At 45.9% G+C, this 27745-nt stretch overlaps 2 protein-coding genes across 3 annotated transcripts in view; both read right to left on the bottom strand.

Annotated features, from left to right (window-relative positions):
* The window catches only part of REXO2 (RNA exonuclease 2), a 52961-nt gene extending 48862 nt beyond the window's left edge, over positions 1 to 4099 (bottom strand). The window contains exon 1 of one of the 2 annotated variants that reach the window (XM_073560714.1): positions 3835 to 4099. In XM_073560714.1, coding sequence (XP_073416815.1) covers positions 3835 to 3978 — 144 coding nt within the window. In that variant the 5' untranslated portion in view covers positions 3979 to 4099. The remainder of the gene's footprint in view (positions 1 to 3834) is intronic. The other variant, XM_073560715.1, reaches the window with a different exon arrangement.
* A 9140-nt stretch (positions 4100 to 13239) lies between these two features.
* TREH (trehalase) overlaps positions 13240 to 27745 on the bottom strand; it is a 134564-nt gene continuing 120058 nt past the window's right edge. The window contains exons 6-17 of the mRNA XM_073560713.1: positions 27504 to 27591; positions 27309 to 27409; positions 26184 to 26276; positions 23988 to 24104; positions 23792 to 23914; positions 23015 to 23064; positions 22747 to 22935; positions 21911 to 22128; positions 17995 to 18106; positions 17327 to 17439; positions 14967 to 15020; positions 13240 to 14171 (exon numbers count right to left, since the gene is read on the bottom strand). Of these exons, the coding sequence (XP_073416814.1) occupies positions 14031 to 14171; positions 14967 to 15020; positions 17327 to 17439; positions 17995 to 18106; positions 21911 to 22128; positions 22747 to 22935; positions 23015 to 23064; positions 23792 to 23914; positions 23988 to 24104; positions 26184 to 26276; positions 27309 to 27409; positions 27504 to 27591 (1399 nt within the window). The 3' untranslated portion in view covers positions 13240 to 14030. The remainder of the gene's footprint in view (positions 14172 to 14966; positions 15021 to 17326; positions 17440 to 17994; positions 18107 to 21910; positions 22129 to 22746; positions 22936 to 23014; positions 23065 to 23791; positions 23915 to 23987; positions 24105 to 26183; positions 26277 to 27308; positions 27410 to 27503; positions 27592 to 27745) is intronic.

Genomic DNA, 27745 nt, shown 5'->3' with positions numbered 1-27745 from the left:
ATTATACAGCGTTCTGGGCACTGTGGCGGCACTATACAGTGTACTGGGCACTGTGGCGGCATTATACAGTGTACTGGGCACTGTGGCGGCACTATACAGCGTTCTGGGCACTGTGGCGGCACTATACAGCGTTCTGGGCACTGTGGCGGCACTATACAGCGTTCTGGGCACTGTGGCGGCATTATACAGTGTCCTGGGCACTGTGGCGGCATTATACAGTGTTCTGGGCACTGTGGCGGCATTATACAGTGTTCTGGGCACTGTGGCGGCATTATACAGTGTACTGGGCACTGTGGCGGCATTATACAGTGTACTGGGCACTGTGGCGGCATTATACAGTGTACTGGGCACTGTGGCGGCATTATACAGTGTACTGGGCACTGTGGCGGCATTATACAGTGTACTGGGCACTGTGGCGGCATTATACAGTGTACTGGGCACTGTGGCGGCATTATAGTGTACTGGGCACTGTGGCGGCATCATACAGTGTACTGGGCACTGTGGCGGCATTATACAGCGTTTGGGCACTGTGGCGGCATTATACAGTTTACTGGGCACTGTGGCGGCATTATACAGTGTACTGGGCACTGTGGCGGCATTATACAGCGTTTGGGCACTGTGGCGGCATTATACAGCGTTCTGGGCACTGTGGCGGCATTATACAGTGTACTGGGCACTGTGGCGGCATTATACAGTGTACTGGGCACTGTGGCGGCATTATACAGCGTACTGGGAACTGTGGCGGCATTATACAGCGTACTGGGCACTGTGGCGGCATTATACAGCGTTCTGGGCACTGTGGCGGCACTATACAGTGTACTGGGCACTGTGGCGGCATTATACAGTGTACTGGGCACTGTGGCGGCATTATACAGTGTCCTGGGCACTGTGGTGGCACTATACAGTGTTCTGGGCACTGTGGCGGCATTATACAGTGTACTGGGCACTGTGGCGGCATTATACAGTGTACTGGGCACTGTGGTGGTATTTTACAGTGTTCTGGGCACTGTGACGACATTATACAGTGTTTGGGCACTGTGGCGGCATTAGACAGTGTTCTGGGCACTGTGGCGGTATTTTACAGTGTTCTGGGCACTGTGGCGGCATTATACAGTGTACTGGGCACTGTGGCGGCATTATACAGTGTACTGGGCACTGTGGCGGCATTATACAGTGTACTGGGCACTGTGGCGGCATTATACAGTGTACTGGGCACTGTGGCGGCATTATACAGTGTTCTGGGCACTGTGGCGGCATCATACAGTGTACTGGGCACTGTGGCGGCATCAGTGTACTGGGCACTGTGGCGGCATCATACAGTGTACTGGGCACTGTGGCGGCATTATACAGTGTACTGGGCACTGTGGCGGCATTATACAGTGTACTGGGCACTGTGGCGGCATTATACAGTGTACTGGGCACTGTGGCGGCATTATACAGTGTACTGGGCACTGTGGCGGCATTATACAGTGTACTGGGCACTGTGGCGGCATTATACAGTGTTCTGGGCACTGTGGCGGTATTATACAGTGTTCTGGGCACTGTGGCAGCATTATACAGTGTACTGGGCACTGTGGCGGCATTATACAGTGTACTGGGCACAGTGGCGGTATTTTACAGTGTTCTGGGCACTGTGACGGCATTATACAGTGTACTGGGCACTGTGGTGGCATTGTACTGGGCACTGTAGCGGCATTATATAGTGTTCTGGGCACTGTGGCGGCATCAGTGTACTGGGCACTGTGGCGGCATCATACAGTGTACTGGGCACTGTGGCGGCATCATACAGTGTACTGGGCACTGTGGTGGCATTATACAGTGTACTGGGCACTGTAGCGGCATTATATAGTGTTCTGGGCACTGTGGCGGCATCATACAGTGTACTGGGCACTGTGGCGGCATTATACAGTGTACTGGGCACTGTGGCGGCATTATACAGTGTACTGGGCACTGTGGCGGCATTATACAGTGTACTGGGCACTGTGGCGGCATTATACAGTGTACTGGGCACTGTGGCGGCATTATACAGTGTACTGGGCACTGTGGCGGCATTATACAGTGTACTGGGCACTGTGGCGGCATTATACAGTGTACTGGGCACTGTGGCGGCCTCATACAGTGTACTGGGCACTGTGGCGGCATTATACAGCGTTTGGGCACTGTGGCGGCACTATACAGTTTACTGGGCACTGTGGCGGCATTATACAGTGTACTGGGCACTGTGGCGGCATTATACAGCGTCCTGGGCACTGTGGTGGCACTATACAGCGTTCTGGGCACTGTGGCGGCACTATACAGCGTTCTGGGCACTGTGGCGGCATTATACAGCGTCCTGGGCACTGTGGCGGCATTATACAGTGTTCTGGGCACTGTGGCGGCATTATACAGTGTTCTGGGCACTGTGGTGGCATTATACAGTGTACTGGGCACTGTGGCGGCATTATACAGTGTACTGGGCACTGTGGCGGCATTATACAGTGTTCTGGGCACTGTGGCGGCATTATACAGTGTTCTGGGCACTGTGGCGGCATTAGTGTTCTGGGCACTGTGGCGGCATTATACAGTGTACTGGGCACTGTGGCGGCATTATACAGTGTTCTGGGCACTGTGGCGGCATCATACAGTGTACTGGGCACTGTGGCGGCATCAGTGTACTGGGCACTGTGGCGGCATCATACAGTGTACTGGGCACTGTGGCGGCATTATACAGTGTACTGGGCACTGTGGCGGCATTATACAGTGTACTGGGCACTGTGGCGGCATTATACTGTGTTCTGGGCACTGTGGCGGCATTATACAGTGTTCTGGGCACTGTGGCGGCATTAGTGTTCTGGGCACTGTGGCGGCATTATACAGTGTTCTGGGCACTGTGGCGGTATTATACAGTGTACTGGGCACTGTGGCGGCATTATACAGTGTACTGGGCACTGTGGCGGCATTATACAGTGTACTGGGCACTGTGGCGGCATTATACAGTGTACTGGGCACTGTGGCGGTATTTTACAGTGTTCTGGGCACTGTGACGGCATTATACAGTGTTTGGGCACTGTGGCGGCATTAGACAGTGTTCTGGGCACTGTGGCGGTATTTTAGTGTTCTGGGCACTGTGGCGGCATTATACAGTGTTCTGGGCACTGTGGCGGCATTATACAGTGTACTGGGAACTGTGGCAGCATTATACAGTGTACTGGGCACTGTGGCGGCATTATACAGTGTACTGGGCACTGTGGCGGCATTATACAGTGTACTGGGCACTGTGGCGGCATTATACAGTGTTTGGGCACTGTGGCGGCATCATACAGTGTTCTGGGCACTGTGGCGGCATCATACAGTGTACTGGGCACTGTGGCGGCATCATACAGTGTACTGGGGACTGTGGCGGCATCATACAGTGTACTGGGGACTGTGGCAGCATTATACAGTGTACTGGGCACTGTGGCAGCATTATACAGTGTACTGGGCACTGTGGCAGCATACAGCGTACTGGGCACTGTGGCGGCAGCATACAGCGTACTGGGCACTGTGGCGGCATTACACAGCGTACTGGGCACTGTGGTGGCACTATACAGCGTTCTGGGCACTGTGGCGGAATTATACACTGTACTGTAGCGCTCTTGGCTGCAGACAATCACTGAGCTCGGTGGTGATTTGTATTTTGTAGAGAAATGCAGAGCTCAATGATTGGCTCCAGCGGCCATCTTCACTGTAGTCACCGCTGCAGCCTGTCAGCAGAGAAGCGGAGGGAGCAGTGCATTGCTTACAATACCGCGACCCCGTGCAGCAGCCCCGGGAATGCCCCCCGCATCTCCTGCGCCACACAGCGGCAGCTCTCACCTCCAGATCCACCCACACCATGCGCTGCTCCATGACCCCTGACATGCCGGCACACGCTCTGACGGCCGGGAGTGGCGGGAACCTGTAGCTGCCAGCAACGAATCGAGACACTAATGTGGTGAGAACCGACCGCGTAAACCGCATCACCGGCCAGCAGGTGACGGCCCCGCTGCTACGGTTACACGGCGCCCAGCACCATGCTGACACGGCCGGCGACCAAGGAGCACTACGCACAGGCGGAAGCAGTTACTGGCACTGTGTGCACCGAGCTACGCCCCGCATAGCTGATTGGTTCCTAGACCTATCGCAGGTGGGCGTGGTCTGATGATGCGATGGATAAAAGCTACGGAGCCCTGAGCGCCAGCTGCGGCGTGTACTGCGGGCGGATCACGTGACGACCACCGCTGCTACCGATCAGCCTCACTGAGCCGTATCATGTCACGCGGCGATGCTGAAGTCGGTTTGTTAGGCCTGTTTCACACTTCCGTTTGTCACCATCAGTCAAAATCCACCGTTTTGCAAAAAATAAAACGGATCCGCCATTTCCCTTTGCGGTTCCGTTTTTTCCCCATTGACTTGCATTGTGGGCGGATTTTGACTGATGATCGTCCGTTGCGTCCGTGTTTGTGCGGATCCGCGAGAATTTTGGCGTCCGCTGAGATCACCGAACGGAGCCTGTAACGTTTTTCTGCTTCACGGATCCGCATTTTCCCTTTTACCCTGAACTCTGGCTGCTGGAAGAAAATCTCTCTCTCATCCGCTGTCCCCCGTTCCTGTCAGTCCGCCTGCGGATCCATTTTCCGCTATTTTAGCGGATTTAGACAGACAGAAAAAACTGAAATGTGAAACAGGCCTTATTCTGCAGTTTCTTTTTTTTCTGGGTTTTTTTTTTTTAAACCTGGTTATCTCGTATAAAGCGTAACTCTTATTAGTAATTTTTAGACAGAAAGATTATATAAATGAAAACAATGACAATTACAACTCACAAGAAAACGACATTCATTTATTGTCTGCAAATAATAGGGAGGGGGAGAGGGTTCACCCTAGTATTTCACCAATGTCTCCCTACCCTGGACCGGCACAGTGGCGCCCCCACTCGTCTAGAGACCCTAACAAAGAGCATACATGGGGTGCAAGGGACCAACAGTAAGGTACGTAGTACCCGATCTCTGATCCATCATATGGTGCGTGCACGATATCAGAGGAGGGCATCCAGTATACTGGGGGGGATATAAGTCTGACCCCGGCCTAAAACAGATAACTGTTCCCATACATGATATATCACAGCGCAAAGGATAGTCACCTATTTGCATCTAACACCCTTGTAATCAGGTCCAACATGATACCCCACTTTTGACAATAGCGGGGACCCTTTCAGTGATGGTACAGACAAAAATGGTTCAATCAGGCAGGCGGTTATACTATAAGATATATTAGAAAATTAGTATACCGCAGTTAAGGAAGCGATTATACCGGTACGGATCATGCATTGCACAGAATCCCCAACACAATGTAGACTTCAGGACAGAGCTTTGAGAACAAAAGGTGCCCACAAATTCAACAGTTCAAAAAAGTGCATTAATGGCTGGTTATCATATTATTGCACATATCCCTTAGCCTGTGTTCACATGTAGCATTTTTTTTTTGCATTTTCACTGTGTTTTTAAAAAACGCGCGATTTTGCAGCAAAAACGCAGAAAAAAAGCATCCCATTCAATCCTATGGTATTCCGCACATACTGTGCTAATGCTGCGTATTTTTCCACGGCGGAATTGCATCGCAGAAAAATATGCAGCATGCTCATTCTTTGTGCAGAATCGTGGGAAAATCCGCACACATAGGAATGCATTGTTCCGCTTACTCTGCATGTGGCTGTGCGAAAAGTAAGCGGAACATTTGCGGATGGTATCCACGGTCTGGAAGAGAGGAGATTCTCCTCCAGGCTCTGGGTACCATATCCCTGTTAAAAAAAGAATTAAAAAAAAAAATCGTGTTATTCTCACCTTCCGGTGGTTCTTGCAGCATCCCCAGGCCTCAGCGATGCTCCCGGTAAGTCCCGTTCCCAGTGATGCCTTGCGACAATGACCGCGAGACCGCGACATCATCAAAGGTCATTGTCGCAAGGCATCACTGGGAACGCTGCATGATTTTTTTTATTATTTTAAACTTTATATCTTTTTACTACTGATGCTGCATAGGCAGCCTCAATAGTAAAAAGTTGATCACACTTGTCAAACACTATGTTTGACGAGTGTGACCAACCTGTCAATCAGTTCTCCAAGCGATGCTACAGATCGCTTGGAAAACACTAGCATTCTGCAAGGTAATTACGCTTGCAAATCGCTAGTTTTTCCGTGGGAATTTAAAATGCGGATTTCTCGCATATTTCCCGCGGAATGGAATTCCAGAATTCCCACGGACATTTCCGCGGGCATTCCACACGTGTGCAAATAGCCTTAGCTTGAGAAAGACATTATAGTATATCATATTTCCCCTCTGCAGGAATTGTCAACAATTTGTCCACCTTGCCAGGGACTGCAATGTCAAGACTGATCCCAAGGTGGTGGCACCAGCGTTAAACTACCAATCGCTACAGTAGCTGGGCATCCTGCATCGGCCTCCAATCTGAAAAGCCTTCCAGGTGAAGAACACAATTTGTATTCATGCAGTCCAACGCTAGAAGCTGATTTTGAAGGACAGAAAGTAAGATGTTTGGTGAATACCGGGTATTAATGCACCATTATGCCACGAGAGGTCTTCGAGAGTTATTTCAGCCATATGATGGCCAGTTACTCATGAATTGTGTAGATGAGAGTGCGGTAATGATGCCAAGACATGGACACAAAAGAAGTGGTTCTGGTGGATCAACCCCCAAGGAGAGGAATGAACGTGACCTTGGAGATGCTAAGGAAAGACTACAGTACTGGCAAAGCACTACAACCTACCAGCCAACCCAGTGGGTCCTGCAGAAGATGGTGAGAAGTTTCAGCTTTCAGAAAAGTGCCTCGTCTGGTAGACCCGTGGAACTGATCAGTGGTGATCGCACCGAAGAGAGAACAACTGCTGATGTTGCTTGTGGAGGCTGAATGTTCTGGAAGTGCTGATTGAATCAATATTTGAGGAGTCATCCCAGGCAAAATCTTTGGTGGCCTGTGGCCTAACGACTGTAAAAGATGACTGTTTGCCCATTCATTTCATTAACATGATGGATAGCGAAGTCAATATATTCGGGGGTATGTTGCTAACTGAAGTCTATGTGCCTGATGGAGAGATATGCCGAAGAAGAGGGTTCAACCTCCAGCCCGATTGGAGGTCAGCTTAGACTTATGCTGTTGAACTGTCCAGAAAGGAAGACTCGACTTCCGAGTGGAACGGCTGAATAATAATGTATCATATGGGTGTGGACCGGCAAATTTTTACCCTTACCCAGCAGAGGCTTTTAGAAGATACACTATGGAAATTCCAGGAGGCCTTCTCCTATCATGACAAAGCTTTTGGGTGCTCCTCTACCATTGAGCATAAAATTCCAACTGGGAGCACGTCTCCAATTCGAGAGCATTACCGTCAGATTCATTTGAAAGTGTATCAAGAAGGATAGAATGTGGTAGCCAACATGTTGAACAGCCAGGTCATATGAGAGAGCAAGAGTCAATGGGCAGCACGAGTGGGTCTTGGTACATAAATTCTGTGTCGATTACAGGTCCCCGGATCGAAGAATCACTATTCGCTCTGAGTTGGGCTAAGTACTTTATTACCCGTGATATGGCCAGTGGCTACTGACAAGTTCTGGTAGCCAAGAAAAACAAGGTGAAGACTGCGTTCATCCTAGCAATGGGTCTCTACGAGTTTAACAGGATGCCGTTTGCGCTTTCCAATGCGCACAGAACATTTCAGTGACTAATGGAACATTGCCTGAGCGACATCAACTTCGAGTCAGTGTTGATCTACCTGGCCCATGTGGTGGTGTTCTGGAGGTCATTTGAGGATCATCTGCACACGCTACCACAGGTCCTGCAGCAATTTTATGGACTATGGACTGCATATCAAGCCCCAGAAATGCCAATTGTTCCAAGATCGTATAAAATACCTGGGTCATATGATGACTCTGAAGGAGTACAACCAGCTGCCAGTAAGGTTGAGGCTGTCCAGAAGTGGTCTCAGTTGAGAATGTTGTGAGAGGTCAGAGCCTTTTTGGAACTGGCGGGATATTACAGACGGATTATCACCAAGTTTGCTCATCTGGTTGGTCCATTGAATGAACTCCTGAGAGGCACAACTCGACAACCCAAGAATCCTCCTATTCAGTGGGGCCCTAAACAACAGAGTGCCTTTGAGGGTGTGAAAGACGCCCTAACCAGCACACAGATTCTGACTTTTGCCCGGTTTGATACTCCCTCTGTTCCTGCTATACACAGACGGAAGCTTGGGTCCATGACGTTGGGTCCAGGAGGTGCTCAAGAGTCGCATGAGGAAGGGGCTCATTTTGGAAGCGAAAAGACTTCTAAGTAGCTACAGAGAATGGTGTACTGCCCAGACCTAGAAAAAATTGTAATTGAAGCATGTGGGTTGAGCAAGAGTCTGAAAGAGCGAGCTCCCGTTCAAACCATCCTTACTTCTGCTCCACTGGAGATACTCATGATAGACTATATGCAAATAGGGTACTCCAGTTCGGGACACTCGTATTGTTTGGTGATGATGTAGTAATGGCCCGGATTGGGGGGTGGTCCACTGCTTACCGCGATCAGACGACACAGGCATGAGACGGAGGCAGATTTTAGTTGCAACAGGTCCGAGTTTATTGGCCGTTTTCCTGACGACCGTAGCCATACACCGCAGCACCTTCACAGCTCTCCGTATTCAGGCCCGGGTACCTTCACCTTCCTTCAGTCGTAGTGACGTTCCTCGCGGATCTTTCACTGGGGCTGCCCTAGGCCTATCTACCGCCAGCGCTTCACTAGTCCGAGGTCGTCGGCCAATCGGTACCCCCGGGGCCTCGTCTGTCCTGCGGTTCTTTGTGTCAGGGCCACCCCCCTGACTGTCTCTTCCTATCAGTCCCCTGGTCGAGCTCTCCACCATTGTCAGTCCTCCATACTGAGTCTTCTCTTCCTGAGCTCCTCCTGGGACTAGCCTAGCCTGGAACCCTGTCCTGTCCTATTTATCCCCTTCCTCGGGAATTTCCCTCCTGGGTTCCTATCTCCCTGCCCCCATGACTAAGCGGTTTCTATAGCTCTAAGCTGCTGTCAAGTCCTAAACTACGCTCCCCCCTGCCATCTTGTGGTCAAACTAAGGTACTGCATCCATTCTACACTTTTCCCAGCTGTTTCCCTTCTGTCATTGCCAATATCCGTCTACAGTGCACAAACCATCCTTTCTTCCTTCAGTCAAGTCCGTCCGTCAAGTCACCTTCCCCACAATGACTGATCATTTCACTAAATTCACAGTGGAGGTACCTAGCAGAGACCCGACCGCAGAATCAGTCGCTGAGGCGGTGTCGTCACTTCATTCAAGTCTTTGGGTGTGCCCTGTGAATTCATTCTGATCAGGGAGCTTTAATGAAGGAACTTTATCGACTGTATGGTATGAAACAGTCTAGGACGACGCCCTATTATCCACAAGGCAACAGTGCATGTGAACGTTTCAACCGCACCCTCCAGCAAACGCTGCAGAGCCTAGAGAATGAGCAAAAAGCCCCCTGGCCTGAGTACCTGTCTGAACATGTAATAAATCGGGTGCACAGCATGACAGGGTACTCGCCCCACATGCCGATGTTCAGAAGGGAAAATTAGGGAGATTGAAGACCTACCCATGCCTGATCCCATGGCTGAGCCTCCTTGGACCATTATCGCCTGGGCCCAGAAGCATCAGCGGTGCCTGAGAACGGTGCATAGGGTGGTGGGTGATCAGTTTAGACAGGTGACACATCATGCCCAGAGACCGGAGCAGAGGGAAGTGTGTTCTCCAGAGGAAAGAGTGATGGTCTGAGTAAAAAAAACGGTCTGGAAAGTTAATGACCAGTGGCAGGCAGTACGGTGTGTGCTAAAAATGAGAGTAAGGGTATCATTACACGTAGCGATGCACCAGCGATCCCGACAACGATATGGATCGCTGGTGCATCGCTAAGTGGTCACTAGTGAGCTGCCACACAGGCAGATCTCACCAGTGACATAGCAGTGGTCAGGGGTCGCTACTTACCTGTCAGACGAGGCGATCCTGACGTCCTCCCGCCCGCGTCCACGCGTCGCTCGTCGGCGCCACAGGAAGCCCAGCAGGAATCGCCCGACGAGAAATGGCCCAGGCCATTCTTGCGCGATCAGCGATCATCGCAGGGGAACCGGTCAGAGGTAAGTGTCACATGTAGCAATATCGCTAGCAATATCGCTGCTACGTCACAAAATCAGTGACGTTACAGCGATATTGCTAGCGATATCGCTACGTGTAACGGGCCCTTAAGTGTCAATATCCCTGTCTATGAGGTGGAACATGGGCTGTACTGGCTCCCTTGCAAACAGGACCATCTGTTGTAATATTGCTCTCCAGAGAGACTGTCCAACACCCTGTGGTTTCACTCAAGGATGATCTACAGGAAGAAACTGCCCCAATACAAATTGTGGCTGTCCCCAGTCATCATGCACGGGGGGAGTCGACAGCCCAAGTCTGGCATAGGACCACTTGGGCTACCGCGGGCGCACCCCCGCAATGCTACGCGCAGGATGATTTCATTTGGGAAGGTGTAATGGGGACACCAACATCTAGTGGGGTGGTATCTGAGATGCCTATGATTAGACTTGTAGTATCGGACTCCGGCCACCAGAGGTGACTGTGCCTTCTGAATAGACTCTGTGGCAGACTTTATGGGGTTTCTCAGAAGGAAGTAAGATGAGACTGAAGGAGATTCTGCCATCCTGGAAGCTAAGACTTTGATGTGTGCTAGAAACTGATCAGAGTACTGGAGGAAAGTATACCTGTTCCTGTGACTCCTGTTAGAGAGGAAAGATTACTTTGGGGGGGGAACTACAATTGGATGCAGCATTGGATTTCACCCAAGGCATCTGCTGTGACATGGAGGGCCTCCCTGTAGCCGATTGGGCTTAAACTGCGCTCCAGGTGACAAGTCCAGGATCCACTCCTCGGCCTTCCAGCTAATGGGCGAACAAATTATTGGCTGCCCTCTTATACCTTTAGTTTTCTTTTGGAAAGTCTTGAGCTAGGGCCCCACCATAAGGATCCCGGTGGGAACATGCACACAGACTTTAGTTTGGCGCTAAACAGTGTTACACCGCTCCGACATACTCACCCGGCCTCCGCTGCCACGCCGTCTTTGCATACTCACCCGGCCTCTGCTCTCACGCCGCAGCCTCTCGCCACCCGACGGCCACGGCGGTCACCTCTGACAGGCTCGCGGCCGACGCCATCTCTGCATGCAATGCGCATGTGCCATACGCCGCGCCTCCCTTCTGCTTCTTGTGCTCCGGCTGTGCCCTGACCCGGAAGCACCTTCGGACCAATGGCAGACCAGACGGGGCCAATCAGACCGCTTCCCCCTGAAGGAGGCGCCTGATCGTTGTGTCACCTTGCACAATGGGCCCTGCTTCCTCCTGCGCTCTCTGCAGTCTCTCAGTGCCGTCCTCGGTGTTTCCTGCAGCAGCCTCGCAGTCTGTCTTCCGTATTCGCTAACAGTTATTCTCAGTCCTGCTCCAGTGTTCCTGTTTCCTCCATCTCCTGCCTCCGGTGTCCCTGTACCATCCTGCTCCAGTCCTGCCGCCCTACTCCAGTCCTGCTTCCGGTGTTCCTGTTCCATCCTGCTCCAGTCCTGCCGTCCTCCTTTATTCCTGTCTCCTGTGTTCCAACTCTGTCCTGTCATCTACACTTCAGTTCCTCCACGTTCCAGTCTATAGTCTTACTCCATTCCTGTCTCCTGTATTCCAGCCCTGTTCTGTCATCTACACTTCAGTCCCACTGTCCTACTCCAGTGCATCCTGAGCCGCCCCTCTGGGTACCGGCTACTGTGGCACTCGAACCTCTGGGTCTGCTCCTAACGGTCCCTGTATAGGGGTCGGTTCCACTTGGCAGCTCGCCCGGGGCCCCTCGGTGCCACGGTCCAGAGGGTCCACTCCTGGAGATTCCGGCTCCTGACCACCCATGCTAACAAATAGATTTTCAGTAAGAGACTTTGTTTACTAGTAGGACTCACCTCATTAGGGGGAACTTGTATACAGAGAGCCTAACAGAATTGTAGTCTTAGAGAATTGTTAGTGTTGGGAATCTCTGCGCTGCCCCGTTGCAGGGGCCGCCTCTTGCACCCATCTAATTACACCCTTGCTCTTGGGTAACTCTCGGTTATTGCTTAAGGTGGATCCACAGGTAAAATATTCTGTGCTAATGTCACTATGTAATGGATATACTTTAATTTGCCTATGAGGTGTGCAGCTGACAAATTGTCTGGTTCTTTGTCCTTGCCCCGCTGTATTCTGGGAGAGACCACCCCGATACAAGGTCACACAATGTGTGTGGTATCTTATCTGGTTCAGGTACAGATTGTAATGATGGAGTAAAGCAGGGCTCCAATTACAATAACCCAGTGCAATGTTTGCTAGTGGTGGAAATTCACACTCTTTTTAGTGCACCAGTTCATTTTGCTCCAGTCCTCAATAAAAGCTGGGTCCTTGCTATCCCTAACAGTTCTTCATTTAATACCACTTAAATCCGCAGCCTGACCCTCATATACGGATAGGAGTTTATCTAGTGTGCACATAATAGATAATGTAGATATTAATTCACTCATTATTTGCTGCCTTTTCCCATTTGCTGCACAGTTCCATCCTCTGCACTTATTGACCAGCGATGTAGCTGGATCACTCATCATTATCAGTCGGGACAGGAAGTCTTTCTCTATACATTGCTCCGAGACTCCCATCACGGGCATCATTGGGATGTATAGCAGAACCCAACCTCTGGTCCCCACTGAAAGCGCTGAGTGGTCTGGCTAGTTTCTTCATCAGTAACCTAGTGCAGAGGAGGATGAGAACTGTGCAGAAAATAGCATAATGCAGCAATCAGTGCATGAATGAACCACTCTATAGTGTGTACATCAGCAAGGAACCAAAACTAAACTGAGCCCTCACTGCTGAGCAGAAAATGAGAAAAGCGTCTTTCAGATGGAAGGCCTCTCGTACTGCTTAAGACCAATACATCTATTTTCAGCCGGAGATGTGGAACTGCTGATTTTGTCTTGTCAACTCCAAATCCAGTTGAAGCGTCTCAGGGATTCTTCTCCCTACATCTTGCTATGGGTGTGTCTGGGAAGTGTTGCGGGAAGGTGGGGCTTGGGGGCCCCTGTGCAATTGCTCTTTTTACTCTTGCTGCCTTGAATGATATATAGTTTCCAATATAAACACTTAGTACAGCTTTATGGTGTTGACATTTTATTTATTGAAAATATATTAAAATACAAATAATTAATTTGCAGTGAAACATACAGTAAAAAAAAGAAAAAATTACAGGCACGTGATCTCCCAATTGTATAAACTATGCCAGTGCATTACTGAATGCGCCATTTCTAGAGGTATTGCTATAAGAAGGTGTGTCTTTACAAACATTTCCAATGGCTTAGACCTGGGTTCAATTTAACTATTCTACAAAATTCAGGCCCCCTTTCCTGTCCAAATGTCAATGAATAGATAGAAGGGGGCTGGCTTAGCTATTTTAATGAGTAGTCAGCCTGCCCCCTCTACAGAGCACGTATGATGGGCTGAGCACAGGAAATGCCCACTGCACTGAGTACACGGGAATAAGTCGGGGCTGCCGGGGCAAAGTGAAAAAATCAGTGCAAATTTGCTGATCAGTGCATTAAGAAGATATATGAAGGTACACCAGGAACACATGGAAATAGCAGGTTTGTTTTTTTAAGTGAACAAGCAACCCCTTTACTGGAACATATGATGAAACAGTATAAATGACAAATAAGACTATGGAAAATGGTACTGATGAGTTGATTTTTTTATCATCTTGACAGATTGTGTAGGTAGGGAATGTGCAAGGTTGGTGTTTTATAATTAGTAATGTGCTATAATGACGTTTTATATGATTGTACAGAGTGGAAAAAGTAAAATATACAGAATCTACTGACAGGCAGAAAAAGGAGAAAAAAAGTAGACAATTACATGAATTAGTCTATTGAAAGTAGTCAACTGGGGTGTTTACACCCAAAGAGTCACAAGGAATAAAGGCAACATAGAAACTATGCCAGAGAAAGAGGTGCTGATGGCCGAGCTGGTCAGACGAGATCTGTAGAGGTCCAGCAGCTGCATGATCACTCCATTGGTCCATCCAAAGCCCAGCTGCAGAGAAGGAAAAGACCGTAGGGTGAGAGGACTGCTATCAAAGTGCTCATGACAGTCAAGCGCTTACATTGAGCTGGGGGTTCATGACGTCTGGTTTTGGCCAATAGCAGATACATATTTAAAAAAGAATTCCCTCCATGGACATAAATTCCCCATCTACAACATAGGTATGGGGAGGTGATTAAGATCTCTCAGTCTATGGAGGAACCAGTGGCTATTTTGCGGAGTTCTGAGTGGTGGGGCTATCATCAATTAGAAATTTACTACGGATTCTGTAGATTGGTAATGCCTGCCCACTGTGGGACATCCCTTAAAGGAATCTGTCACCAGGTTTCTGCTACCTCATTTGAGAGCAGCATAATGTATAAAAAGAGACTCCAATACCAGCGATGTGTCACTTAGTTTACTGGGTGCAGACGTCCTGACACAGAGGTCTTAGTTGTAACGTAGCAGAGCTCAGAAAGCTGCCCGTGCCCACACCACAGCTCTTTCTTTACATTGTCTATTGACAGTGAGCTGCTTATCAGAGGAGGGGGCGTGGTCAGACCAGGTTCATGGAAGCTATAGTTTTGGCAGTGATAATCTCCTGGTGATAAAACCTTCATTATCTGGAAACAACACACAGTATAATAAATGACACATGTTCAAATCAGTGCCTCAGCCCCTACCTCATGCTGTCCTCAGATTACATACCAAAAATCTGCTGACAGATTCTCTTTAAGAAGATCTAAGTTGATCTGTACCAAGTTTATAGTTTTCTGGATTTTTTTGTCAATCATCCGGTCATCTTACCTGTACTTCATATTCCCCTCCACCACCTGGTTTACCATCACCTTCAACATTATACTGAGGAAAGACAAGGAAAGCAACAGTCAACACAAGGACGATCATGCATTGGATCCAGCACCAGGTACTACAGCGTTCACCTCGGATTAACTGTTGTCCAAATATTTTATTGGGAGATTCAGTTTAAAAAAAATAAAAAGTTCAACATAAAGACGATTCCTGTGTGTAACCCAATTTAACATCCCAAAGTTAGGCTCCAAGACTATTAAAGGGGGTTTTGTGGCCTTAGGTTACAAGTCTGCACTCACTCTATGTGACTACAGACTTGTGAATCTTCACATCGCGGTGAGGACTCTCCAGGGCTAGGAGCAAGCAGTGAGACCATAGACACGGTCCTGTTACGGAGAATCTTCACAGTGAGCAGTGCAAATGGTGAGGATTCACAAGTCTGTAGTCACATAGGTTACAAGTCTGAGGTCACTCTAAGGCCACACAACACCTTTAAGAAGTATGCAGATGTGAGGTTTGTGAAATTAGAAGAGAAAGGGTAGACTCGCTGGATGTGGCATCATTGGGGAGTTTGGCATATATGACTTAGTGGCAGGCTACTGGCTGGGCAACAAGGGGCTGTTATGTGTGAGCGAGGGGCCACAGAGAACAGCAGCTTACAGAGAGCTGCCAAAGGGGCTCTACTAAGTACTAAAGACTTTCATTTTAATTCTGAGACTGCAAAAGTCATTAAAAGCGGCATTTTGGCCCTAATTAAAGCAATTTCACCAAAATTCTGCCATAAATTGCTTTGAAAATTTGCGCAAAATTTAGCGCGCTTTTTCATGTGCATACCAGTTTCTCCCAACTCACCTAATTTTTGACGTGCTGTGGCGCTCCTTAGAAATCTTACTCCAGTTAAAAACTGGAGTAAGAAATCCAGCATGGCGAACAATACTTGACAGATGCTCCTGATTCATTAAGAAATAGATGCCTCTTTTTGAATCAGGAGCGTCTGACTCCAGCATGCCCCCTCATCAAAACCAGTGAATAAAAACCCACCAGTCTTCATTACTTGGGGCCTAGTTGTTCAATTTAGTGAAGCCACTTAGTTGTATTGAGCTATGTAAAGGGGAGCATCAATCGGAGTCTGGCTGTACTTCCTTAGAATAACCAATAGTGATGAGCAAATGTGGCACCCTGTGTCTTTGCCGCCACAAAATGATGAAATATATACTACCTTATATGTGTTTTGTAAATGATGGGAGTTATGCTTTCTCTGCTGGGACACACAAACACACACAATTTTACCTCACTCCCTTACTTGTCTGAAGCTTAGAGCTTTGCAGACGTACCCTAACTGGGAGGGGGAGGAGTCGAGTTATTGTTCTGTGAGGAAGACGGTGGAGAGAAAATGGAGAACGCTCCTAGAGTCATAACATGTGCTCCCTCCAGGAGCAATGCTAAGAAGAATCAGGGAATCAGCCCCTAGGCCATCCATGCTTTTAGAGCTGGGTGGTAAGCTGAGAGACTGTGTGGGTTTATACAACCAACAGCAGAGTGTTTTCTCCCAGGAAGACTACAGCAACCGAGGATCAGTGAAGGATTGTGCAAGAAGAAACTTGTGCTTCACACAGGATCCAAGCTGCAAGTTGCCAAGGGAAGAAAACACAGCGAGTAAGTGGCTGTACTGGAAGCTTCAAACTCCGGGAAGCCTTGGCCCCTGAGGGGATTAGAACAGCAGGAAGTGTACACCGAGTCTCAGCAGAGAGAAGGATAACTCCCATCGTGCAGAGCAGACTGTAAACCTGGTGAGAGTTGTAATTTCTCCTCTGAACTGCACCTGAACTACAGTAAATGACTTGTAACTTTCCTTGTCTCCTGCTTTATTACTCAGTGCCATCTACTTCCATCACAATCTCTGGGGGTCAGCCCTGGTTGGAGGGGGTTAAACATCTGCACTCCCATCACCATCTACCCCCCAGGGATCATCTGCAAATTTTCAAATTTCTTTTATTTTTACTTTATTTTTCAACCCCCCATTTCACTGTCCCTGGAGCACAGGCACCGGGCACGGCTGCCACCCCCGTGACCTCCTGAATCTAACGCTGCGACCAGAGTACCCCGCTCTGGGCGAGACACGAACGTGTTCGGAGAACGTTTATCTGAGCATGCTCAGATGTTATCCGAGTATCTTGGGTGTGCTCAGATATTATATTTGGGTCCCGGCGGCTGCATGTTTTGCGGCGGCAGACAACCGCTACACATGCCTGTTTGTTTGGCAATGCCCGCATGTGTTACGGCTGTCTACCGTCGCAAAACATGCAGCCGCAGGGACCCAAATATATTATCCGATGATTCTCAAACTAACGACTTACTTTTTCAAACATAGCTTTATACTTCTTATAAGCATCATAGTTGACCTTGACCCATTTTTGTGCTAAACTAAATGCAATCTCCTTTGCTTTTTTAGACTCGGTCTTCTCCAAACCTGCCAAAGATAATACAAGAATTACAAGTCATACATAGGAGATGTGGTCATAAATCTCATTTTAATCTGTGACATGTTTCCATTTATCAATACAGTTGTATAATGCTTCAGAGTCATTAATAGGACCAGCTCAAAAGTGGCCAGTTTTACACCTATTTTATGCTTACCGCTCCACTGAGTTTTCCCAATTTTTAGTTATTTTTTGGGGGGAGTGAATAAAATATTATTGAAACACTAAGGGGAGCAAAGGAGAATAAAAGATGGTCCCTTTTGACCTGGCCCTTTCCCCTGGCCACTATACTTTACATTAGTGTTCCTCAGCCATTAGCTCCGGACATCATACAACTTATGGACCTTCTGATTATGACTGCCCAGCTGTTGTCAGCTCCAGATAGTGAACTTTATCATTACTTGGTACTAATGTGAGAACCATATCGCTGTGATCACTAATATACAAATGTTCACACTTTAGCTACCAAATATACAACAGTCAGAAATTTGTCAGTCATCTCACTAATTGCACATCATTTGTTTTGCATCTAAAGTGTTTCTCACCTTCAATCACCATGTGCTGTAAAGGAGGCCAAGCATTTGGAAAATCCCACTGCTGACCAGTTTCGTCTAAGGATGTTGGAAGTCCGTTCTGATAGGATAGTGCTTTACTTTTCTGCCAAAATTGATTACTTCATTTTAGTTTAAACACATAGAAAATAATTGCATAAAAAAAGGGATGAACAACTCGAAAGCACAATATTATCAAGAGGTGCACATGTCAGTCATTATTTGGTAAAGACTTTGGACACCTTTGATGTATATATATAAAAAAAAGATTTTAACTTGTTACATTTAGTTAAAAAAAACTTCACAAAGTTTCAGGCTGTAATCTTTACTCTTCCCTTCATTTTCATATGTAGCTTGTAGCCTGATGCAAGTGTCTAATTTTTCTGTTGTCTGAGTGTCCTTTGCAGTAATATAGGCTGGATGTGAGGTCTGGGTAATGCAGTCTTCATTAGCTTCTATCTTTCACTTATTTTATCTCCATGTGCTTCTTTACAGATTGTTTTCTCTGCCCCTCATAAGACTTTAGATGTTTTTTCCTCTGCCTCCATAAGACTTTAGATGCTTTCTCCTCTGCCCCCATAAGACTTTAAATGCTTTCTCCTCTGCCCCCATAAGACTTAACATGCTTTCTCCTCTGCCCCATAAGACTTTAGATGCTTTCTCCTCTTTCCTCTTACTATCTGACACTGAGAGAAGGGAGGGGGAGAGCAGATTGCCATAAGAACCTGAAACATGTGTTCAGATAGATTAGTACCATCTTCGCAAAACACTCATCAAGATAAAGGACTTGTAGATACAATGCAGCAATAAACTGTCAGAAATGTTTAAATGAAGACTAATTAGAAAGTTGCCTAACTGTGCATTCAATTCATTACCTCCATGGATTATAATGGTACTTGTTCTGCACTACACGATTGATATACACCTGTATTGAGTCCGAGTCAGTCACAAATCCTATCTACAACAGCAATAACACAACAGCGGTGCTCCTTCTTTCCGATCCCTTTCAATTCCACAAGTCTCAATGGAATTCACAAAATGTAGTACAGTGGGTACAGAAGTATTCAGACCCCTTTAAATTTTTCACTCTGTTTCATTACAGCCATTTGGTAAATTCAAAAAAGTTCATTTTTTTCTCATTACTGTACACTCTGCACCCCATCTTGACTGAAAAAACCCAGAAATGTTGATTTTTTGCAAATTTTTAAAAAAAGAAAAACTGAAATATCAAATGGTCATAAGTATTCAGACCCTTTGCTCAGTATTGAGTAGAAGCACCCTTTTGAGCTAGTACAGCCATGAGTGTTCTTGGGAATAATGCAGCAAGTTTTTCACACCTGGATTTGGGGATCCTCTGCCATTCTTCCTTGCAGATCCTCTTCAGTTCTGTTAGGTTGGATGGTGAATGTTGGTGGACAGACATTTTCAGGTCTCTCCAGAGATGCTCAATTGGGTTTGGATCAGGGCTCTGGCTGGGCCAGTCAATAATGGTCACAGAATTGTTCCGAAGCCACTCCATTGTTATTTTAGCTGTGTGCTTAGGGTCATTGTCTTGTTGGGAGGTGAACCTTCGGCCAAGTCTGAGGTCCAGAGCACTCTGGAAAGGGGTTTTCATCCAGGATATCTCTGTTCTTGGCCGCATTCATGTTTCTTCAATTGCAACCAGTCGTCCTGTCCCTGCAGCTGAAAAACACTCCCATAGCATGATGCTGCCACCACCATGTTTCACTGTTGGGATTGTATTGGGCAGGTGATGAGCAGTGCCAGGTTTTCTCCACACATACCGATTAGAACTATCACCAAAAAGTTCTATTTTCATCTCATCAGATCAGAGAATCTTATTTCTCATAGTCTCTTTTGGATAAATTATTTAGGCTTACTGTGCGCTGCTGAGATCAGGATAAAGTCACCACATGAGAAACTTTTTAACTCTTTATTCCCAACGCGTTTCGAAATGAAAAACCATTTCGAAACGCGTTGGGAATAAAGAGTTAAAAAGTTTCTCATGTGGTGACTTTATCCTGATCTCAGCAGCGCACAGTAAGCCTAAATAATTTATCCAAAAAGGAACTATATTGATGGTCACGGTTGTGAACCTCGGGTGTGCAGCAGGCTGACATTGATTTACATGCTTTTATTCATTCTGGGAAAGGTGAGTAGATTCCATCTGAATTTATTTCATCTTTTACTCAGATAAGACCCTATTGCGCTTTTTCTTTCCTTAGTTTTATCCTCTCATTTCTCATAGTCTGGGAGAACTTCATATGTTTTTTTTTAGCAAACTCTATGTGGGCTTTCATATGTCTTGCACTGAGGAGACCCTTCTGTCATGCCACTGTGCCATAAAGGCCCTACTGCTAGAGGGCTGCAGTGATAGTTGACTTTGTGGAACTTTCTCCCATCTCCCTACTGCATCTGTGGAGCTCAGCCACAGTGATCTTGTGTTTCTTCTTTACCTCTCTCACCAAGACTCTTCTCCCACGATTGCTCAGTTTGTCTGGATGGCCAAGTCTAGGAAGACTTCTGGTGGTTCCAAACTTCTTCCATTTAAGGATTTTGGAGGCCACTGTGCTCTTAGGAACTTTGAGTACTGCAGAAATTCTTTGGTAACCTTGGCGAGGTCTGTGCTTTGCCACAATTCTGTCTGAGCTCCTTGGCTAGTTCCTTTGACCTCATGATTCTCATTTGGGCTGACATGCACTGTGAGCTATGAAGTTTTATATAGACACGTGTGTGCCTTTACAAATCAAGTCCTATCAGTTAAATTAAACACTTAAACACAGCTGGACTCCAATGAAGGAGTAGAACCATCTCAAGGAGGATCACAAGGAAAATGGACAGCATGTGACTTAAATATAAGTGTCTGAGCAAAGGATCTGAATACTTATGACCATATGATATTTCAGTTTTTCTTTTTTAATAAATTTGCAAAAACTTCTTCATTTCTGGTTTTTATCAGTCAAGATGGGGTGCAGAGTGTACATTAATTAGAAAAAATGAACTTTTTTGAATTTACAGAGAAAACAATAAGACATCAGCCAACATAGGGTTGACTGTTCCTGAGATAATATAAGAGAAGAAAAAAGAAGAAATAGGCCACAAACAGAGGATCACCCAAGGCAGGAAGTAGCATAAAATTATATAAACTTTATTGACATAGAAAAGACAAGCAAAAAAACATTAAAAACATTAAAAATAGGCACACATGTGACATACAGACAAATCACACTAGACTCATAATAGAGCCAACCACCAGTAGCAAAAATACTCCACAAAGTACCAATGTGAGTGAAAACCCAAGAACCATATAACCAGCATATCAAAAATGTGATAGATGTGGACCATCCATATAGTCAGTGCATAACCTATGTAGAGAATATAGAATAGACCCATCCACAAATATATATATATATATATGCAAGTAATAGTTCAAGACCTAATAAAGCATAGCTGAAGTTGGCAACTAGGGGTCACCATAAGCAGGGCACACACATAATATAGATAATAAAGAGAAAATGTCAGATAAAACTGTGTTACCTAATTGCAGCTTATCCATATGCGTTACAAAAGTGTCAGGGATGACAAGCTTAAGTGGCCAGCCACCAAAATATAATAGACCAAGTCCAGCAACGGACATGGAGCGCTAGAAGCCCACAATATGACCAAATGATGATGGGTACGTAAAGATGAATAATAAGGGCTAAAATAGCCACCTGCAGAAGACACCACAGATTAAAATTAACTGTGTGTGGACCCCATGTGGAGTGAAGCTAGGCAGAAAAGAGACCCGACGCGTGTCGCCACCCTAAGTGGCTTCGTCAGGGGTGCCTGTTCCTGAGATTTCTCACTGACCTCATATAGGATATGTTATAAAGTTTGAGACATCAATATTAGAACAAAATAGACAAACCTCCAAATAGGAGACCGCTTTATCTACAACTCCGGTGTCGGTATAACACGAAGCCCAAAGTGGAGCCAAGTTGCTTGGGTAGAAGTTTTGATTTCTACGAGCGTCTGTTATATAATAGTCCAGCCAGATTCCCAGACCCTCGTCCCACAGGACAGCCTGTACGGCCTCAAGTCGCTGATCTAAAGCAGTCGAAAATGTAGATGCCTTATCAGCCATACCTACAGCAAGGAACAGAAAATAAAACACACAGTTAGACACGGTGCAGACATGTTTGACATGTAAAGATATCACAGAACTCGGCATTCGAGTATAGAGAATCATTCAGTGGAGCATTATTTAAGTCAAATGGAATCTGGACCTAGAAAAATCTAAATCTCATTTAAGTGTGTATATATTTATAGCCCAGTTTTAACAAAGTTGACTATGGGATTGACAAAAATAGTGAGTGTCCCTGTCTGACACCAACTGTTGTGGTGGTGCCATGCATGATCACCGCTCCATTCATATGGGACATAGGACCTGAGTGGAGACCAGCAGTCATACATTTCTCAGCTATGGATTGGTGATGAACATTCTTTGTAGGCCAGTTCCCTGTAAGGAAGATACATTATAATGTCAGCGCATTTGCCCTTTGAAGTGACATCTACTTGGAGCTTGAGGTCCTTTTTGGTGGTTCACTCTACTCCATATTTCTCAGCTATGATCACTAGGTCTTCTGAGAAATGGTGCTGCAATTATCTTTTGTGAATACAGGTGTACATACACCCTCTGGCTCTAGGTCATTTTACATCGACATCAGTTCAGGTTATAGCTCTTTAGTTTTGGAGGTTTCTCACCCAGATCAGTGTAGAATTTAGCCAATGTCCTCTCAACCCGACACAAGATGGCATTAAGGTCGACAGGGATGACTTCGTTGGTTTTTGTGTCCTGCAGACTGCTGGTAGAACCGTAGAACCAACGTGACGAGAAATCCCAACCAGACTCAGCCGCTGCCTTCAGCTCGGAATATAAAAGCTGTTTTGCATCTGAAGAAAGAGCAATAAGTTGGTGACAATACATGACACCAGCCTGATTTAATAGAAGTCAATCTAAAAAGTGTCATACCTGCTGCGAGACCTTCAGCCAGCTCATAATCCTTAGAATACGACTCAGGTCTACAAGAATATGTTTTTTAGAAATGAGTTAGCTTCATTAGATTTTAGCTTAGACAAGTTTCATAGATCTAATTATTAGCATGTCTCTAACAAGTCATTATCACAGATATGATGGCCATTATTGTGCCACGTGAAGCGCTCCACCTCACCCAAGACTTTGTATGTGGTGCCCCAATTCCCTACATCAATTTCCAATAAAAGGAATCATTTTATCACTATTTAGGGTTTTGAGTAAGTTTAGGGCCCTGAATGAGGGAGACTACTCTATAGGGGTTGCCCACAGGCTATATGATAAATGTATGAACTTTGGGGGCCCAACTGATCACAATAATGGAAGTCCTTTGTAAATAGAGTAGCAATTTGTACCCTTCAATATCTATAGGAGCGATGATCACATAAATGCACTTCCACACCTGGAGACCCACTGAAGTCAATGCAGTGGTGGCAATGAATGCACACAACCTCCACATTCACACAGGAGTTTGGACCCTCCCTTGCAGGATCTCTGGGGGTCTAATCATTCATAATCCCACCGATCACCTTTGAGAAGGTGACAAATGTTCATGGCATAACCCTGCAGAGTTCCATAAGTGAAAAGGGGTTTCTATACCAGATAACCACTCTTGTGGTCACACGTAGCCTTTGTAGATGTACGTGATTTTGGCTTCCACTGAACGTTATAGTCCATGATTTTGTTCTCTATACGCAGTCCCTTGGATTACCGTACCTTGGTCCTCCTGCAGGTACATAATAGCGATTTAGTGCATAGCTCTTTCCATTCAGCTCCACTGAAATACTCCGGTTTGTCATCCAAAAATTATACTCTTTTTCCAAAATGTTGATGTTATTCCTTAGAGTGAAGAAAAGTGTTATGTTATTAGTGTTCATAATCCGACTAGACGGCAGATACGTGATGTCAGTACCTGAGAAAGGTCTCGTCGTTGCGAGTAGCCATGTAGCTCTCCATCATCAGGGTTAGGAATGGTGGCTGGCTCCTATTCAGATAATAAACCCTGCCTCCATTGGGGATAAATCCATAACTGTTTGGGCAAGAAGTATTAGAACATTTCTTAATTAGTTTTTCATTTTTCAATCTATTTATATAACTGCCTTGTAATGTTTTCATTCCCTGTTCTGTCCAGATGTCACCATATCCCAGAATTTCAAGTGGAGGAAGTTCACCGACCGCCATATTGGGACACCTAGGTGATGGGTGTCTCAATATGGAAACTGCTGCTGGAAGACAGTCGCACCACACACACACACACTCTCTCTCTTATACGCCGTATGCACCACACACACACACACTCACTCACACTCAGACTCACACTCATACACTCACGCAGCCTCTTGCTCGGTGCTACCAGTGGAACTCCGTCACTCTGTGCCTGCGCGAATTTGGCTGATCCCGGCCACAGATGGGCAACATTTCTACAGGCAGAGGAAGCACATGCTAGCGTTTTTAAAAAGGATCACCTTTCCAGAAATCGCGCGTCTTTTTCCGCGCGTTTTTTTGCGCGAATTTTGACGCGTTTTTTGACACGCGATTTCTGGGAACATTGGGGATGGCTAAAAACGCTCAGCAATGCGGAAATTAATGAGCATGCTGCGTTTTTAGCCGCTAAGCGATTCCTGAGCGGTTAAAAACGCATGCATTGGCACAGAAAGCCAAAAATGCATGCTAATTAATTGGATGCATCTTTTAAGCGTTTCTGCAGCGTCTGAGCCAGCTCAAACGCTGCGGAAACGCTTAAAAAAACGCATCGTGTGCACACAGCCTAAAGGGGTTTTCTCACGAAAGAAAGTTCATTTTAAAAACAGTCTGTGTCTGACCGTGTACGGAGCATACCACATCTCCTGGGCAGTGAGGAAGCAAAAGACAATACTGACATTACAGCAGGGGATCACAGAGTATTCATTTTGTGAGGTAAAATATTTCACTGACTGTTTTTAAACAATATTTTACCTCACAAAATGTATCCTCTGTGATCTCCTGCTGTAATGTCAGTATTGTCTTTTGCTTCCTCCCCTGCCCAGGAGCTGTGGTATGTTCTGTACTCGGTCAGACACAGGGGTGAAAGAGACAGAGTACAGGGGGGAGACAGCTCAAACGGGACAGCACATGAGGGGAGAACACAGCACAGGAAGGAGAGAGACAGCAGACCGGGGAATAGCACATGGGGTAGACAGGTCAAAGAAGAGAGCACAGATGGGAGAAGTCAGCACATGGGGAAAGAGAGAGTGGATAGGTGGGTGAGCACATGGGTGGGAGAGATTCTCAACACTGCAAAGCCTGCCCCCATCGTGACATTACCGCCCTCCTGATGCGACAGCATAGGGCCTCCATCTAGTTTTTATTATAAACTACCAGTATACATGTATAAATGCCTCTGTTTTCCTGAACAGGATGTTATTTTTTGTTCCAGCACCCCCCCCCCCCATTCCTGACATATAGCCCATCTTTGCTGTATATAAATCTAGTCTTTTTATCCAAGTGGGCATGGACCTCATGGAGCCTCCCCCAAAGCAAATGTGTGACCACACCCACATGGTAACATGAGATTTATATACAAGGCAAAAAGGACCATATTTCAGGATTGGAGAGCTAAAGGAATGAAAAAAAAAAAAATCAAAATTCTGGAGAACAGTGACATTTACGCCAGGTAAAAAAATTACATATTTATGGCAAGTGGCAGGTCTTCTTTGATTATTACACAAGTGTAGTTGTGGTTTGTTCATACTTCATACATTAATTGACAACTTGTAAGTTAATTATTTATCTTTTTTAATCTAAAGAGCACCAAATTCCCTGCAGAGTTATCTGGTGCCACCACCCACCACTAGGGGGAGCTTATGATCTTTCTGCATATTATTTATTCATTGGACATTCAAGGTATGCAGGAAATGTCCAAACTCCTCCCCTGCGGAGCCAGAATGTTATTATTTAACCCTATGCAGGTTTTTAGGTATTCAGCATCAGAAAAATGAAGGATCAACCCATCTAAAGATATACATTTCTCCAGCAGAAAATGGTGATTCTTTCAATACGAAAATTAAAACTTTGATGTAGTTTTTTAAATTAAATACAATTTTGATCTTTTTCCTCTTTGGTCCATCACCTGTCCACCATGTACAAGAAGTTTTCTATCATCCCTCTGGCTGTGTCGTACATCTCTGACAAAAGAAGTCCATTGATCACCCAGTAGGAATCCCTAAGGAATAATTTATGGGGAAAAAAAATCATAAAAAGCAAAAAACGGAAATTGTATGCAAATCTGACTATATGACTATCTCATAAGGAAGCACCCATATACAATGGAAATGGTTCAGCAGAAGGAGAATCAGTTTTAGACACAAGCTGTGGGGAAATCAGGAAACCTGTTGGTACATGTCACAATCATGGCTGCCATCTTGGATGCCACCATCATGGATTCAAATTGAGTTTTTAAAATGGTAACGTAAATGTGTGACACATCAAACTCAGAGAAAAAAAATAAATATGGTGAGCTTCATAAATATGGTGAGCTTCATGGTAGCTTCACCCTATGCTCATGTTACAGCAGTAATTCTTGATCTATTCGCGTGCTGTGAAGGATGGCATTATACAAAGCAGAATGTGTTGAGATCACGGTCTGCCAAACCATTTTTAGTTTTCGTGGGTGCTTCCTTACTTTTGAGACACCCTGTATATTAGTTTATTTCCGGTCCATCAGTTGAGTCTGTGGAAAGTCACTTTCAGCATAAAGATGGCTTCTCCAGCGCAAAAACCACCTTGAAGGGAATCTGTCACTAGTTATTTTCTACCCTACCTGAGAGCAGTATGATGTAGAGGCAGATACATTGATTCTAATGATGTATCACTTACTGGGCTGCTTGTTGCAGTTTTCATAAAATCACTAAATTATCTGCTGCAGTGCTTGCAGCTCTCTGAATGCTGAGCTCTGTGTAACCCCGACCACACCACTGATTGGCAGCTTCCTGTGTACACTCTGCATAGGCAGGAAACTGCCAATCGGTTGTGGGGGTGCAGTTATAAAGAGCTCATGAGTATGGAGGAGTATATCACTGCAGGTTTACTAGTCCTCTAGGTATACTCTTAGTAGGAGATTAAGTGATACATCACTGAAATCAGGCTCTCTACCCCTACATTATACTGCTCTTCTATTAGGTGGCAAAAACCTGCTGACAGATTCCCTTAAAATCTATCCTTCAGAATTTAGAACTGCCCCAGATTTTTCACCCACCAATAGTAAAATTCTATGAATCGACCTCCTGGTACTATAACTGGGTTTGGGACATAGATTTGTGAGTGACGATCTGGTTGATTCTTAACATTTTGACTTATCTGAAAGATAAATGTAGAAGACTCGGTTATGATATGCACTTACAGTCATTATGATTACAGACAACAAATTGTCATTCTGATTTTCTTTTTTTACCTTTCTCCCCAAAGACTTCCAGAGATCATGAAGGTCGGCAGCCCAAGAACGCAATTCTGAATCAGTGATATGATTCAAGAATTGAGGACTGTCAGGAAAAAAATTGAAAAAAAAAAAGGTAATCAAAATATGTTTGGAGTGCTAATATCCTTCTGGTACTTTCATACAAAACCAGTATAAATCAGCGACGTGCTGCCTTCTTCCCCCAAAACAAATCAAACTGCTTTTGGACCATACGGCAG

This window comes from Dendrobates tinctorius, unplaced genomic scaffold (assembly GCF_039654945.1).
Source record: "Dendrobates tinctorius isolate UK_male_01 unplaced genomic scaffold, ASM3965494v1 ptg000303l, whole genome shotgun sequence".
In the NCBI taxonomy this organism is placed as follows: domain Eukaryota; kingdom Metazoa; phylum Chordata; class Amphibia; order Anura; family Dendrobatidae; genus Dendrobates; species Dendrobates tinctorius.
This window is presented reverse-complemented; position numbering and strand designations above follow the sequence as displayed.